At 37.3% G+C, this 15,553-nt stretch overlaps 4 protein-coding genes across 4 annotated transcripts; 2 read left to right on the plus strand and 2 right to left on the minus strand.

Moving 5' to 3' along the window:
- Positions 1-101: 101 nt before the first annotated feature.
- Positions 102-2,337, plus strand: mTerf3 (mitochondrial transcription termination factor 3). Its single transcript, XM_066300952.1, has 4 exons — positions 102-350; positions 534-1,683; positions 1,732-1,946; positions 2,005-2,337. Exons 2-4 carry the CDS (start codon positions 1,139-1,141, stop codon positions 2,280-2,282), a joined length of 1,038 nt encoding a protein of 345 aa, XP_066157049.1. The 5' UTR covers positions 102-350; positions 534-1,138; the 3' UTR covers positions 2,283-2,337.
- A 10-nt stretch (positions 2,338-2,347) lies between these two features.
- On the minus strand, positions 2,348-6,965 carry iPLA2-VIA (calcium-independent phospholipase A2 VIA). Its single transcript, XM_066300944.1, has 13 exons — positions 6,579-6,965; positions 5,857-6,064; positions 5,716-5,806; positions 5,364-5,666; positions 5,116-5,310; positions 4,895-5,061; positions 4,655-4,845; positions 4,478-4,602; positions 3,646-4,056; positions 3,406-3,590; positions 3,205-3,356; positions 2,925-3,040; positions 2,348-2,861 (listed from the first exon to the last, which is right to left on the minus strand). Exons 1-13 carry the CDS (start codon positions 6,598-6,600, stop codon positions 2,643-2,645), a joined length of 2,385 nt encoding a protein of 794 aa, XP_066157041.1. The 5' UTR covers positions 6,601-6,965; the 3' UTR covers positions 2,348-2,642.
- A 475-nt stretch (positions 6,966-7,440) lies between these two features.
- On the plus strand, positions 7,441-10,129 carry eIF3l (eukaryotic translation initiation factor 3 subunit l). Its single transcript, XM_066300948.1, has 5 exons — positions 7,441-7,599; positions 7,895-8,152; positions 8,636-9,610; positions 9,666-9,905; positions 9,957-10,129. Exons 1-5 carry the CDS (start codon positions 7,576-7,578, stop codon positions 10,089-10,091), a joined length of 1,632 nt encoding a protein of 543 aa, XP_066157045.1. The 5' UTR covers positions 7,441-7,575; the 3' UTR covers positions 10,092-10,129.
- A 759-nt stretch (positions 10,130-10,888) lies between these two features.
- Positions 10,889-15,444, minus strand: wcy (WW domain-containing adapter protein with coiled-coil wacky). Its single transcript, XM_066300949.1, has 11 exons — positions 15,235-15,444; positions 15,084-15,117; positions 14,481-14,700; positions 14,253-14,407; positions 13,992-14,199; positions 13,807-13,942; positions 13,455-13,566; positions 13,074-13,401; positions 12,845-13,023; positions 12,614-12,741; positions 10,889-12,489 (listed from the first exon to the last, which is right to left on the minus strand). Exons 1-11 carry the CDS (start codon positions 15,273-15,275, stop codon positions 12,411-12,413), a joined length of 1,620 nt encoding a protein of 539 aa, XP_066157046.1. The 5' UTR covers positions 15,276-15,444; the 3' UTR covers positions 10,889-12,410.
- Positions 15,445-15,553: the final 109 nt, after the last annotated feature.

Raw genomic sequence — 15,553 nt, forward strand, 5'->3', positions numbered from 1 at the left:
ATGTCCTGTATCTACAAATAGATTCAAGATATGGTTCATCATGACGTCACATACCAACTTAATATCTTTAAATTAACAAATTAAAGTGGTTATCTTTCTTTTATGCCAGTGTCAGAATGACTAAAAAATTTTATTTTAGGTTAGATTCATTGTAGAACAATAATTTCGACTAAACAATAAAAACTCTATTTATTTTATCGGTTTACTTAACATAAAGAGAAGCCACAAAATGTTTGACTTCGGAGATACCATGGCGCTCCTAATAATTCTGACCCTGACAGCCCTAGGCATGCTGGCATGTCTAGGGGTTTACGCTCGAAAGAAGTCCTATTTGGAGGCTCTTTAAGCAGGTAAATAAGTATTTGTGGCCTCAAAGTGTAACTTAACCTATCTTTCGAACTTTTTTCCCTTAAATATGTTCAATAATAAACTCTAATTCAATAATTGCTCGCCCCTGGGAAGTATTTAATTGTATCTCAGCAATTTTAGTAAAAAATATAAAATAATTAATGCACCTTTTTTGTAAATTGCAGGTTCAAATGGTTTTTCAGCCACTGAAATATTTTAACATAAGTATAGATTTAACGTGATTTTCAATATTTGTATATTTTAAATACATAATTAATTATAAAAAACTTCAAGTAGTCATGTAGAAAAGTCCTAAAACTCACTCAACAACCCTAGTCTCAGTGCTTGTGTCATCTTCCCTCCCATCAAAACAGACTTCGTCCCAAACTTATCATTTCCCAGTGACAAAAGCCACATAAAATAAAGTTCTAAACTACTACAACCCTGCCGTTAAATTGAACTCTATTTTCTACTGGTCACGTGTCTGAATTCCCAATGTCGTTTATTGATATGTTTATTCAGTTTAATATGAACCTTTCACCTAATTAGCACCATCTCTTAAACAATGGCTGCAGCCAAACACGACCAAATTATTAAGAAAAAAATCGCAATTTTTTTATCACTAAGAATAACTCCAATCATCTGTTATCTCTTTCTGGACAATGTACTTAAAACAAGAAAAATACATTCCAGACAAGTCAGTATGTGTCAAAGAAATTAATTAAAGTAAGGTTAAACACGATGGTGGGCTTTTCCTTTAGTAGAAACTTACTCTTTTTAAAATTTAAAGATGTTAAAACGCTATGCTCAATTCTCCTTCAGTAAAATATCATACGTACGATGCTTCTTATCTCAAGTAACGCAACTAACTGAAAAAACATGCTCCGAGAGCACCCAACCCGAAACATCTCTGCTCCCTTTAAGCGTAGTCGACCAAGAAACCTCAGTTTTAAAACCTTTCTCCGAAGATATTTCTTACATTTCCACGTATCTAAAACCCACCTACAACCTAGCAGCCTATGCCAATAGATCGGAACTAATTCAGCAATTAGTCAAACTTGGAGTTGACTTACACCACATTGAAAAGAAACAACCAGAAACAATTTCCTTCTTGCTCAAGCTGAGCTTCGAGGACATAAAGAGGCACATACAGTTTTTCAATGACTTGGGAGTGGATTTGAAACTGGTGGCCAATGTAATTACTAAAAACCCAAGGATCTTTCAAGAGAGGCTTGAAGATTTGGAAATTCGAGTGAACTATTTGAAGTCAAAAAACTTCAGTGATGAAGCCATTATCAGGATTGTGAGCAAAAACCCTTTTTGGTTAAGTCATAGGTAAAATTGTATATGTGTAATGTTTGTGATATATTAAGATATTCACAGCACCCAAGACATTGACAACAAATTAGGATTTTTCCAATCAAATTTCAAACTTACTGGCATTGAAGTGCGTCAAATAGCTAGCATGAAGCCCCAACTTATTACATGGAGCCAAGATAAAATTAAAGTAAATATCTTTGTAATTAAAGAAGAAATGGGATTTAGTCTTGATGATATAAAGCAGCTGATTTTAGTCAAACCACAAATACTTATGAATGGTGAAAACTCTCAAAGAAATTGGGCATTTGAATTTCTCTAATAAAAATTAAATTTTAGGGCAACATAGATTACTCCAAACTTTCGAATATCTGAACAATAAGATGGATATTCCTTATGAATGTTTATTGAATTTTCCAGGGGCCTTGAGTTGCAGGGCAACCCGGCTTAAACAGAGGCATCAGTTCTTGGTGAAATTGAGAAGGGACCAGTTCAATCCAAGAAAACCCAATTATATTAGTCTAGACAGTATGGTCAAAGGCACAGATATGCATTTTGCCATTGAGGTGGCAAAAAGTACCATTGAGGAGTTTAATTTGTTTTTGAAAACTTTGTAATAAGTGTAAAAATAACGTATATTAATATAAAAAAGATAACTTAAAACATACAAAAGTGACTGCAATTAAAACAAGAATAAGAAGTTTTATATTTTAAATTCTTTTTAACACTTTTTCAACTATATAAGTGGCACATCTTAAATAAAAACACAACATTTAAAGACGTAGGGCCGCAATTTCTAATGCGTTCAACTAGATAAATGGCCGCAATCGTGTTAATAAATACATAAATCTAGTAATTTAACATAGGTTAAATTTAATAACAGCCTAGAAAGTAAGAAAAACTCACTAGAGAATGTTTTCTTTACCATTCACAAAAACACTTGCGAGGACGTGCCATAAGCACACCTGCAAATTGCTTTAACCTCGACTCAACAAATCCGACAATTCTCGTATTACGCTCATGTTTTCGTGCATGTATGCCTTGGTCTCCCAGAGCATGTTGCACAACTTCTCGTCCGATTTCTCATCCATAGCGACTTCTTCAGAAAGTTGGGGGGAAAATCGGAAATAGGGAATTCCTATGGAGGAGCACCAGGCCCTAGCCCGGTCCACTACTCGACCATCGCTACACGTGGCCTGTGAATATGTAAAAAATTAAAAAATGCTAAATTTCAAGGTGGGATTTCAATGAGAATTTACCTGATCTACAAGGAGTGTTCCTAAGTTTTGAATGCCCAGAACCACCCGAGTGGTATCCCATATGCTCTCCGGCCTAAATACATCTACAGCTTTAAGCTCTGTGACTGGAATTACTCCTGCAAAGAATTTAATGGCGTCAAAACACAAAATTTAAGATTTCAAAGACAACACATAAACCTCCAAAAATAAAGGAATGGTTCTACAGGGTATGACTAAAATATCTCACCGAATTTTCCGAAAGAGTTTCACATATATTTTTTACATAAAAATATAAACAAACCTGTTCCCAGACTAACTACAACCGAGACGGGACAACTCTCGCTCTCTCTACCCATAGCCTTGAGGGCTAAACAGTGTTCATGTATTTCCGTGAGAGCGTCTAAAGTTGGATTATTGGCTATCAGGCCCCCGTCCAAATACCTCTGGAACATTCTGAAATGGTCTTTTAAAAAAGGGTGCTTAAGGAAAGATTGAAAAGTACCTGTAGTAAGTCGGGGCTGCTCCTGTGGCCCTGGCAACCTGCCACACAAATTGCTGCTCAGGTGGAGGGGGTAATTCATAAGGTGAATCATGCTTCACCCCTAAAATATTACTGGGGCTGTTGTAGTTTCTGAATAAGTGCAGTTCTGCGGGTTTCCTGTCTGCCAGCAGTCCTGTGATCATTACCTATTTAGAAAAATTCATGAGGTGTAAGTTGTGTTTTTATTAAGGTGGCTGCTACCTTCGGATGCTTTATGTCAGACATGACAGTCTCTGATCCAAAAGTCTCTTTCATGACGTTCTCTAGGTTCTCACTGCAATACGGCCGACTGCCAATGAAAGTTTTTTCTTTAAGTCGGAAATAGAGGCAAAGACACTCTTTCATGGACTTTCCAGAGGCGATCCCTAAAGCCAAAATTCCTCCTGTGCTTGTTCCAGCCACCCAGTCGAAGCAAAAATTAATGGGCTTCTGGAATGCAGCCTCCAATTGCAGCAGCATCTGCACTAATACCAGTCCTCGTATACCGCCCCCGTCCAGGGTGAGCAATCGCCCCGTTTTGATATCGCGCCTTTTATACTTTCTGGCGGTCACTTCCATGCCAGCCACTGCCAACATTTGGTTGAGCATGTCTCGATTTGTGGGACCAATCACCTTAAACAATATTTTATTCATATTTTAATCTACAAACCTAATAAAATTATTTTGTATTGTAACGTAAACATGAGGTAAACTGCCGATTTGGATACAACAAATATATTTCCAATTTAAATTTTGAGGAAATGATGAAGCAACAGTTTTGATAACATAGACAAGCTATCATCAAAAATATTCTCATTTTGTTAAAAATGATCAAGTGGTTGATTAGTTAGTTGGTATTCTTGACTATACCGTGAACGTTAAATAACATGGTAAAATTTATATTTTATTTAAGTAATGAGAAAACAAGTACAGACGGTGCGTTTGATGACAGCATAAAAACGAAAATATAAATAGAAAAAACACGAAAATATTGTCTGTGGTCTGTTTTATTGATTTAATCACACCACAACACTTCCGCAAAAATTCTCTTTACCTTGGGTGGAGGAATACCATCATAAGTGCCATGCTGTATACAGCCTTCAGTGCAACCGACCATGTCAGCCCTGCACCTGCGTGCTCCCACTGCGTGTAGATAATACAAAATTTTAGGCTCCAAGTCTGCAACGCAAAAGGAAGAATAAACAATAAAACAAAATTTAATGCATTGTACCTTTGATAACCAAATGTCTAGGAGATTCGGCAGCGTTATTCAACAAATCCAAATTGGCTCCAAACACGATGAGGGCTTGTAAAATTGGCAAATGACCTTGTTTGACTGCTAAATGAATTGGCCGATTCCCGTCTTTATCGGGCAAATCAACTTTGGCTTGTCGACTCAAAAGTGCAACCACACAATCGAGTCTAAACGAAAAATTTTGAGTCAAAATTCAACCTCAAATTAAATCGTTACCTCTGCCTTTCTACCATGACATGCAAAGCAGTTTTACGTTCAAAATTCTCCGCGTTTATGTTGCAGTTCACCTCTATTAAAGCTTCGATTACAACGCGAGAATTGGCCCAATGCAAAGGAGTCCCTCCATTCTTCATGTCACTGTGGTGTAACGTGTTAGGATTATCCTGAAACCCCCCTTCATAAACCCCTTTATTTCACCTTAAAACATCTCAGTGTACCTGCAGGAAATTTCCTACATATCCAGGCTCCATATAATCCCCATCCCCAGTGGCGGTTTTATTGACATCAGCCCCTGCGATTAATAGAGCTTTAACACAATCAGGCTTATCAGCACGGCAGGCCATATGCAAGGGGGTATATCCATTATTATTCAACAAGTTCAGACATTTTGAAGAGTTCCCCTGAACTAAGGCCTTAAAAAAGCACATTATTTATTAAAAGTAGCCAAAAACCATAGCAAACATACAGCAATAATATCTTTGGTGGTGCTGGCTGCATAATGAAAAACTGAGTTTCCATCGTTGTCTAAATGTTCTAGAGAACAATTAGTTGCCACCAGCATTTGCACAGTTTTCAAGTTAAGGGTAGTAATAGCCACTTGCAGCGGAGACATGCTCTTCTCACCATCACTGCTATTGAGAAAAGAATTGATTCTTGGGTCATTGAATGAATCATACAAAGCAAAATATGCAGCCAGATGTGCTAACGTCCATGAGGGATGCTCTATGAGGATATCACACAGCTTTTGGAGACCATTAACATTGCACATCTATAAAAATTACTTAAAATAACCATCTAAATATATAGGATAATTTTACCTCTTTGGCTATATCAATGAAAAGGGGAAGTTTGTCATGAAAAATTACAAATTTTGTCTCAGCATCATTTAAGCTACTTGCTCGGTATAAACTACAAAGCCTTATTTTAGCTTGAATGTGTTAGAAGCAGTAACACCTTACCTGAAAGTCTGAACTAGTGTTTCAGTTGTAGGTCTGTGCAAAACAATCTCAAAAGTGTTTTTTTCATTCTTATTTTTGGAGTTCTTCTGAGGTAAGTAAAGGACAAGGCCATCCTCTCGCAGATGTATCTGTCTAGAACTGTATGTGTCAGACTTGGCATCAGTCACCCGGTTGGCAGGAACATCTGAGTTTAGCAAGCTTCTCAATACTGAAACACAGAATTACATCCTAAATATTAAATATTTTTTATACATGTATAAGCTAGGTAAGGTCAAATTATGAGTTAATTTGGTTCTATCAATTCATTTCTATGAGAGATTTTACTTGTCCATTTTGAAGAGATTTGTATGTTGTTCTAGATCAATGTTGTTATCTGTAAACTTTGAATATTTACTAGACAATATGAGAATTTGATTTGATTATGACTAATATATTTGAGAGCTATTACACATTGTCAACAAAGTGTAGGTTAAATCTCTCCTGGCTTAAAATACTATCTTCTCTTTGAGACCTAAACGCAGAGGTCAAGTGAACCATAAAAGCAACAAAGGGATAAGTAAAACCATTCCAAAGCTAATTAAACTACAATTTATTTGATTTTTTCATGTAAAATTTGAACAAACTCAACTATATCAATGGATTACCGGTTTCTAATTTGAGATATAATCACACAGCCAATTATCATTACAAAATATCAAACACAAAACTGAATTTCATCTTACCATCGAAACTGGCTTGGATCATGTTTATTGTGAGTTTATTGTCCTAGCAGGTGATTTAACAACACTTTCAATGCCCACATCAATAAATTCCCCACAATACCAAATTACACTTTAAAGGAATAAAGAACAATGTGATATGGGGAAATGAGTAATTAACTAAATTATTTTAATTTTTATCTCTGAAGTTACACTTTGATCTTTAAACATCCAACCGCCCCCACTAAATATTAGAGAATATGAGAATGGAGAAAACAGCTGACTGTCAAAAAACAAAAGGAAGACAATGGCAGATGTTCAAATATGTTCAATAATGAGTTCTTCCCAGACCGCAGAGCAAACAAAAAAACAGTTAACGATTAATGAATTAATGTGATTGAAGCCTATTATTAGTTAAAACACAAAAAAATGTAACAAATGCTTTGGAATCATAAAGCAAAATCTAAAAATGCATAGTCGCTGTGTGCAAGAAGTAATCACAGGAAGAATCCAGGGGAGCACGAGCAATCGGAGCAAGTAGAACAAGTAACTTTAAAAAAAAATCAAAGATGTCACTGAATATTCGTGACAATGACTTTTCAAAATAAACCTAGCTAGAGATGCACTGTACATACAACAATATCAATATTTCTTATCGATTCAGATCATTTTCCAAAGTATTGATTAAATAAAAGATGTAACTAATGACTAGGACTAAAGAGACATGCTATTATTACAAAACAATAAATCGGTAGGTAAATCTGAAAATGTGGGCCAACATGGCGAATAGGAAGATGCTAGTATTTTGCCGAACGCCGTAGTATCGATATCCAGCACGTTATATCGAGACCTTGAAAATATTTTTTTTATATATCGATAAAAAAAAACTATCGATATCGAAAGGTAAAATATCGGTACTACATAAGCTTTTCCTACAGAAAATTTTTGTTTATTAAAGAAATTTTATTTGATAAAAACGAATTAAAACTTAACACAGGAAATTGAAAACAACGCTGACGACATGTTTAACGAGGAGTACGAACAAGTAAGCGTTAGCTTGCACCTTCACTACAACTAGTAAAAACAGGGAAACTTACTTCTGAAAGTTAACCTATATTTGCATTTCCTGGTGCAGCATGGGGTTATTTTGAGGACGAATACTAAGAGAACGTACATACCTACATGCTTCGCAGGAATCAACCCCATCACGCACTTTTATTACCAAACCCATTTTCACACACCTTATGACAATGCATGCCAAATTATCTACCAGAAGTCACCATATTTAATATTTCCTAAACATGTCATCACATTAGTGTTAACCACTTTGTTTCTCACAGAATTACGACTATAGCTATGATGATTATGGGGGCCATACAGGCGACCCAGTCCAAGATGCTGAATACAGCCGTCAGCATTCAATGCCAGAAACTGTTAAAAATTTTCTAGTTTACTTCCGAAACAATGTGAATGAGGGTCTGGTGTTTGAGTTGCAGTCTCTGTATGAGCTGTCATGGCCAAAATTGACTGAAGACTACTTTGAAAAGAGGCCATGGCCTGAAGAGGCTGAGGTGTCAAATATTGTAGATGCAGATCCGGTAAGTTGATAAATTAGTTAAACTTACCTTCAGTTTGGATACATGTTTTTATATCCATGACACTGCTTAACTTTTCTTTAACTTGATCACCTCCCTCTCTCAAGGTAGATTTTACTTTTTCTCTCATTTCCTCAGATTTGTTCAGTAGTTGGTCTTTATAATGATTCATGGCCATTATAAGGTTTGTTATATGGTGAGAAGAATCTCCTGGTATGAAGTTATATATCTGTTAATTTATCAATGCATACTGAAAAGTATTGATTTACATCTGGTTTAATAATAAATGAGATTGAATAATTTATGTTGTTTTGAGCTGGGAAATGGACAAGTTTTAGATCAATATAAAACAGCATTTAGAGCAAAAAATCCCTCTAACAGCTGGAAATTCGTTCAAATATCACCAAACATTTAAATGCAAATTATTCAGCTTCTGGAAGGTTTACCAGGTACATACATCTGACTTGAACCTATATTTGTTTTTAGGTGTTCATGATCCTCTACAAAGAGCTCTACTTCCGGCACATTTATGCTAGAATTCAAGGGGGCCCCACTTTGGAACAGCGCTTTAACTCCTTTTACAACTACTGTGACCTTTTCAATTACATATTGAGCGCCTCTGAGCCAGTACCACTGGAACTGCCTGACTTGTGGCTCTGGGAGTTGATTGACGAGTTTGTGTATCAGTTCCAATCCTTCTCCCAATATAGAGCGCGCCTTCAAAAAAAGACCCAGACGGAACTAGATACCTTAAATTCCAATAATAAGGTGTGGAACGTGCTGTGCGTCCTTAACGTATTGCACTCGCTTGTTGACAAAAGCAACATCAAACAGCAATTGGAGGTGTATGCGAGTGGCGGGGACCCGGATTCTGTTGCCGGGGAGTTCGGCAGTCACTCGCTGTACAAAATGTTAGGGTATTTCAGCCTCGTGGGTCTTCTAAGATTGCATTCGCTTTTGGGAGATTACTACCAAGCTATAAAAGTTCTGGAAAATATTGAGGTGCATAAAAAGTCGCAGTATGCACACATTCCGGCCTGTCAAATTTCTACTTCGTACTACGTTGGTTTCGCTTATATGATGATGCGCAGGTACTCAGATGCGATTCGCACTTTTTCAAGCATCTTGCTATATATTCAACGTACCAAGCAACTGTTCGCCTCTAAAACTTATCAGCACGACCAGATTAACAAGCAAACTGATCAGATGTACCATCTATTGGCCATTTGCTTGGTGCTCCATCCTCAGTGCATTGATGAGAGTATTCAACAAATTTTGCGGGAGAAGTCTTACCATGAAAAGATGTACAAAATGCAGTATGGAGACTTACAAGAGTTCGAGAACAGCTTTGTGTACGCTTGCCCGAAATTTTTATCCCCCTGTGCTCCTCCCATTGGGGCCATCCCTGATGATTACTCAAAAGAGGCTATACAGCACCAGACACAGGTTTTTATGGACGAAGTAAATTATTTTATGTTGTGGAGGAATGAGAGGAGTTATTTAACGTTTCCTTCAGGTCCAACAGCAAAAAATGTTGCCTACAATAAGGAGTTACCTGAAGTTGTACACTACGTTGCCCTTGAACAAGCTGGCAACGTTTATGGCTCAAAACAGCAGAGGCGAAGGTCAATGGGACTTGGATAAGGAAACCCAAACCTTGTTGATTCATTTATTAGCGTTCAAACATAAAATGAAGAATGTGGTTTGGTCCAAAGGCGCTTCAGGATTGGAGGGGAAATTCCAGAGTGGTTCTGAGGTAAGTATTTTGCTATTGCTTGATACACTAAACCAACCAAGGCTTTCTTAGTTGGATTTCTACATTGACAATGATATGATTCATATCGCTGACACGAAGGTGGCGCACCGATACGGCGATTTTTTCATAAGGAAAGTTTTGAAATTTGAAGATCTCAACAGGAAGCTGCATTTGATTAGACTGTGAACTTGCAATGTTTTGAGGGATTAAAAGCTAAACAATAATGTAAAGTGTTTTATTTGTTATAAACTTCAGTCTAAAATAAGAGAAAAACTAAACATAATAGAAAAAATATATTTAACAGTGAAATAGTTACAGGTAAACTGAAAAAGAAAATTATACACACTAATATACTCGACTAAGAAAGTTTAAAAAACAGATTCGACCTGACTAAAACAGTAGACAAAACTAACAATAATTTTAACCCTTTTCTCAGCGTTAAAATGTCTTCTAGGCGTTGCGAACTCGTCAAGACAATGGTTTTATTCCGTCCTCGAGGGATTAAACTAGACCAGATATTACATGATTTTTCCTTTAGAAAATTGCATCTTTCTAGCTTTTCTTTTTGGTTAAGAACAAGAAAAATGCCTTTCGAAATGAAAGACACTGTACTTACTCTACATTTGCGCTTCTGTTCGAGATTGAAAACCCCTAAAGTCGTGCTAGCTATTTGGTTGTGGCCAGCGCAATTTTCAATAACAATTCTTGATGAGTTTTGACAATTTTATCACATTCTTTATGAAAAATTCTGGGATTTGATAGATTTTCGCTCAACAACATATTTGAAATATCCATTTGGAGACGAATAATGACATCAAACTCACTCATAGGCAAGATCGCGCAGTTCGCACGATATAATCACTGATAATCGTTGAATCTAGATTTTAGGTAAATGCAGTCGAAATTTTAAATTCTGCGGTGTTGAAGCCCCTTTATCGAAGCAGAAACCGAGAGAAAATGAAAATAGAAACAGTAACAAAATCTAAGATTCTATATTATATTGTAGTTATTAAATCCTACGCAAGTCTAAACAAAAAACCGATATAATACAAAGTCGCTTACTTTTCGTAACATCACTGTTCCCGGCAATGCACAATGGGCCAGTTCACAGATAGACTTCAATTAGTTAGCTAAATAGTTGTAAATTTGAAGAGACACTAAAATAAACAATAATTTAAATAATAAAAAAAATGTACATCGAAATTTGTTCCAAGACAATCGGCCGCGCGGCTGGGGTTGTTAGATGATGGTAAATCACTTTGACGGGCTAATGCGGACATTTACGTGGCCTAATTAAATGTTCGGATGTTCTATAATTTTTACAAAACAAAAGTGCTCAGTCGAGCTCTTTACAAGAATATGTTAGATACAAGAAATCCTTAACATAATAAATGTTTGAAAACTCGTCATTAATAACACAAAATCGATTTTTTATTCCGTAAAAGAGAAAGAAAAGCTTAAAACTAATGTTGCGAATATTTCGGAAAATGACCTTACCTTGTTCTTGATACCTGGGTGGATATCTTTAAAGTTACAGAAAGATCAGACATATAAACATTCGTGTCAAAACTTGGAACGACCAGCGACGATCATGTCAAAAGGTCTAAATTTGTCAAAAAAGATACAAATGCCAAACAATGGTACAAAAATAAACTTTTTACAATAAATGTAGGGATGTACCTATTGATAGAGCGTTTTGTTGGTCGTTTATTTAATTAATACGTAATCAAATTCTATGATGATTTTTCGGCATCATTTATCTCGAAATATATCTTACGAACACTAAAAAACATGAAATGTTGAACCGAGCTCTGACATACTCGATAGGTATATTAATTTTAACCAAAGAATTGACCGCAAAGCAAAGTTGCTTGCCAACTTCTATTTGGTAATTTTATTACTAACATCATATTCATTGTACCTACTTCAGCATAAATGCTAAAAATTATACTACTTCCACTATCTCAACAACTACTTTTCGCAGAAAATAAATCTTCTACTCAGTCAGTATTTCTTATTTTAAGGATTTCTCGCAATCTAAATAAGCTCGTCTCAACATTAAGCTGCCACCAAAATGCGCTAAATGAACTTAAAATCTAAACAAATTACAATTTTTTAGATGTAACATCATCAAAAATGTATACACAATATACACAATACAACAATACTTTTCATACAGGTTCGTTCGTTAAGGTGGATTTCCAAAAATCTTGGGGTGACATTAAGAAACTATTTTTCTATAGAAAAAAATTACAGATCTTCCGAACATTTAGTTGTCAGGGCTTGCGAAGCACCAATTCCCGGAGATGCTCGTATTTACATGTACTTTTCGGTTATTGAAGCAAATTGTTAAGGGTCCTTACGTTGTATATAGCGTGAAAGATTGGATAAATAGTCCTGGCTGGCCGGCGCTCGTCCCGAAGTACACCGATTGAACGAACAACTGCAGAATGACTCGCTAGAACGCAACATTAAGTCCAATTTTATACACTAGATTTGGTGACACTAAGGATCGTCGGACATGAAGGAGTTTTGAGACTTCAGTTCTTCTAGTTCCTGGATCTGTTGACGTAGAAACAATATCCTGGAAAAGATCAAAAATTGTAGAAATTGCCATTAAATTATCAGAAGCTGCCAATAGAAAAATAAATAAGTTTTGGTCAAGTCAGATATTGTTTGTCTTTGTGTTAAAAATAACATAAACTTACCTTTGTTCTTGTAACGTCGCCTGGATCTCTGTAAGGCGGACTATAGACCTTGCGGACTTCAATTCGGCAGATACTTTGGAACATTGTAAACTACCCATTATGTGCGAATCTTCCGAGAATTTCTGCGTCTGGAAAATCGTGTAATTACTTATGTAGTCTCGTTTTACATTGAATTTGACATTTGATAATACTCGTCTCCTAGATGTTTAGTTTTCATTATTTCCTTCTTACCTGCTTCTCCAAAATCTCCGCCGGCCATCCCCTTACATGATTAACTAGATCGTCCCTATAATGATTGGCCAATGAGGGTGTGATGGTGGGACCCTGAAGGCGTAGCGCCTGCAGGGAACTGGACACGCCCTGCAAAGGCGGCAGACTTCCACTAGGAGGGCTTCCCGTAGGGGCCACCACTGAAATTGATACTTAAAAATATTCTGAAATTGGGAGGAACTTTCCTCACCCTTTGAACACTCGGGCACTTCAGAATGCGTAGGGGTGGGAGGGCCGTCGCTAGTCATGGCCGCCTGCGTTGTGTCGATCGTCAAAAGATCCATCGTCTTTTTGACGTCCGGCGGGCCGGGTGCGTTTGCGAGACCCTGTGGCAACGCCCCTGGCGCATTTTGCGTCGGAGAGCTCATCAGCAATGATGGCGGGGTAGTTAAGGTAGGCGTGGCCGTGGGCGTGGTCGAAGGATGCGAGGAAAGCCGCGGCAACGCATTGGCCAGCAGTACCGGCCCAACAACCGGCTGCTCAACCACTAGGGGTGTAGAATTTGTGCCGTATGATACCTATATAAAAAAATTATTATTGATTTTTTGAGCAGGGATGGAAGAGATTTTACTTCTGAAGTGGGAGTACTATCACCCGGCGATATATCCATGTCTTGGGCAGCAGAGAACGCCACCGATTGCACTGAGTTGTCCGGGTTGGAATGCCTTCGTGAACTTGAAGGCCTGCAGAAATTAAAAGAGGCAAAATCATAATAAAGGTTTCAAACATAAAAGTTTATTCAATAAGCTATAAGATTAAACTCATTTGTGTTCTTTGAAAAACGGCATGGGTGAATGACAACAAAGCAATGTTTAATTGAAATTTGATTTGCCCGTCTTAGAGGGCGCTTTTAATACAGTGGAGGACTAAGATGTTTTTAGAAATAGTTAATATAATTTTTAAAATTTTTCTCTTCCACTCACCAGTCTGATGAAGATTCTTTATTAGATCCTTCAGGAGCTTCTCGACTTGATCCACTGTTACCACTCCAGTGGCGTGTGGCATCCTTACTACTGCCACTGCCATTTGAACCCCTAGAGTTGGAATGTTTTTCATGACCTAAAAAGGCTTTTAAATTATGATGTATAAATGTGGTTTTTACACCCACTTGATCGGCTAGAGCCGTCTCTGTATCTGTCATCTCTCTCCCGATCCCTACCACGGAACCTTTCTCTTTCCCTTTCTCGTTCCAGCCATTCTCTGGGTTTCTCCCACTGCGACACCTCTGTTTTACAGTTGTAGTAATACTTTTTACCTGAAGAACTGACATGCTCAGACCAGTCACCCACTTTCAGTAACCTATCTCTGTCATCTCTCTAAAAAATCAAAACATATCATCAGAAGATTTGTTAGTTTTCAGGCACAATACCTTGTCCACACAATTGTTATGTATAGGCTTGCGATCCCGTGATGAGAGCTGCCCTGCTTTTAAGGGATGCAAAATGCTTTTATCATCATTTCGATCGCTACTACTTCGGTGGTCTGATTCTCGACTTCTTTTGTCTTTGGGCGACCGCGATAAATCTAGCAAAAAGAGCAAAAACCAATAGGTTTTATGATTTATTAAGATGGACATCTTAAAAGAAAAAAACCTCACCAGAGTACTTATCCCTGGACGTCTTGTAGTCTCTGTTCTCTCTCTCCTTCTCACGAATTTTCTGCAGATAGCTTTTGGATTGGTATGACCGGTCCCTGTCCCTTGGTGACTGCGACTCAGGACTGTCTGAACGATAGTTGTTTCCATTTGGGGAGTCCCTAAATTTTTCATAGCGTTCACTATTGGAGCTGTAGCTTTTTGATGAACCATACTTAGAATTCTGAAATTGAAATAGTGCTTAACAGGACATTCAAAAATCTCTTAAAACTTGGCCTTGAAGGGGAGATTTTGTTTTCTTCAGGTTCCCCACAATAAGTTTATACCGTGCAGTGGCTGTAGCATTTATTTTAAAAACTACTTTATACTTAAACTTCCCTATCATATATCTTACAAGAGTGACATAATATTGCAAAATTGGGGATGTCTTGAAGGACTGAATTATCTATAGAAGGCACTTGAGAAGGCATGTTTTAGACAATGGTGAAGTCAGGACGTGACCCTGCCTCGCGGAGGAACGATTCAAAGTCGCAGAAACCACAATTTGAACCGACCAAAATTCTGTTTCTTGGAACTCTCAAGGGCTCCATTGATGGTCATATTTACCTGATAGGGATGGGTTTGGTGCTTCTCGAAGTACCTAAACAGAAAGAAGGGAAATTAGAGGTAATAAAAGAGAAATAAACAAAAGTTCGGGACGACAACTTTCGTGGTCGCCTCGTAAATTGTGTGTCAATAATTCTGGCTGAATGCATACCCATCACTCATCCGTTGCGTTTTCCTTGCATGCATTACCATCAACGCAATAATCGAGGAAAAGACTGCGGCTTCTACGGAAAGCCCTGGCGCAATTTGATGTCATAAAAATAGGAAAAAAAACCCTTCGAAAACGGCTTAGAAACAGACTTTCCCATTAGACGCCATGTCACATAAGGGAACCAGTTTTCAGATTCAGCTGAAGGTAAATGCTCCTAAAAATTTCTCGATCTCCCATTGGTTGACATACGAGCGCCAATACCGGCAACATAAAGGCGCTAAATTCTCCAGAAACGATTGTTTTTTTCCAATAATGTTAA

This window comes from Euwallacea fornicatus, chromosome 37, assembly GCF_040115645.1.
Source record: "Euwallacea fornicatus isolate EFF26 chromosome 37, ASM4011564v1, whole genome shotgun sequence".
In the NCBI taxonomy this organism is placed as follows: Eukaryota; Metazoa; Arthropoda; class Insecta; order Coleoptera; family Curculionidae; genus Euwallacea; species Euwallacea fornicatus.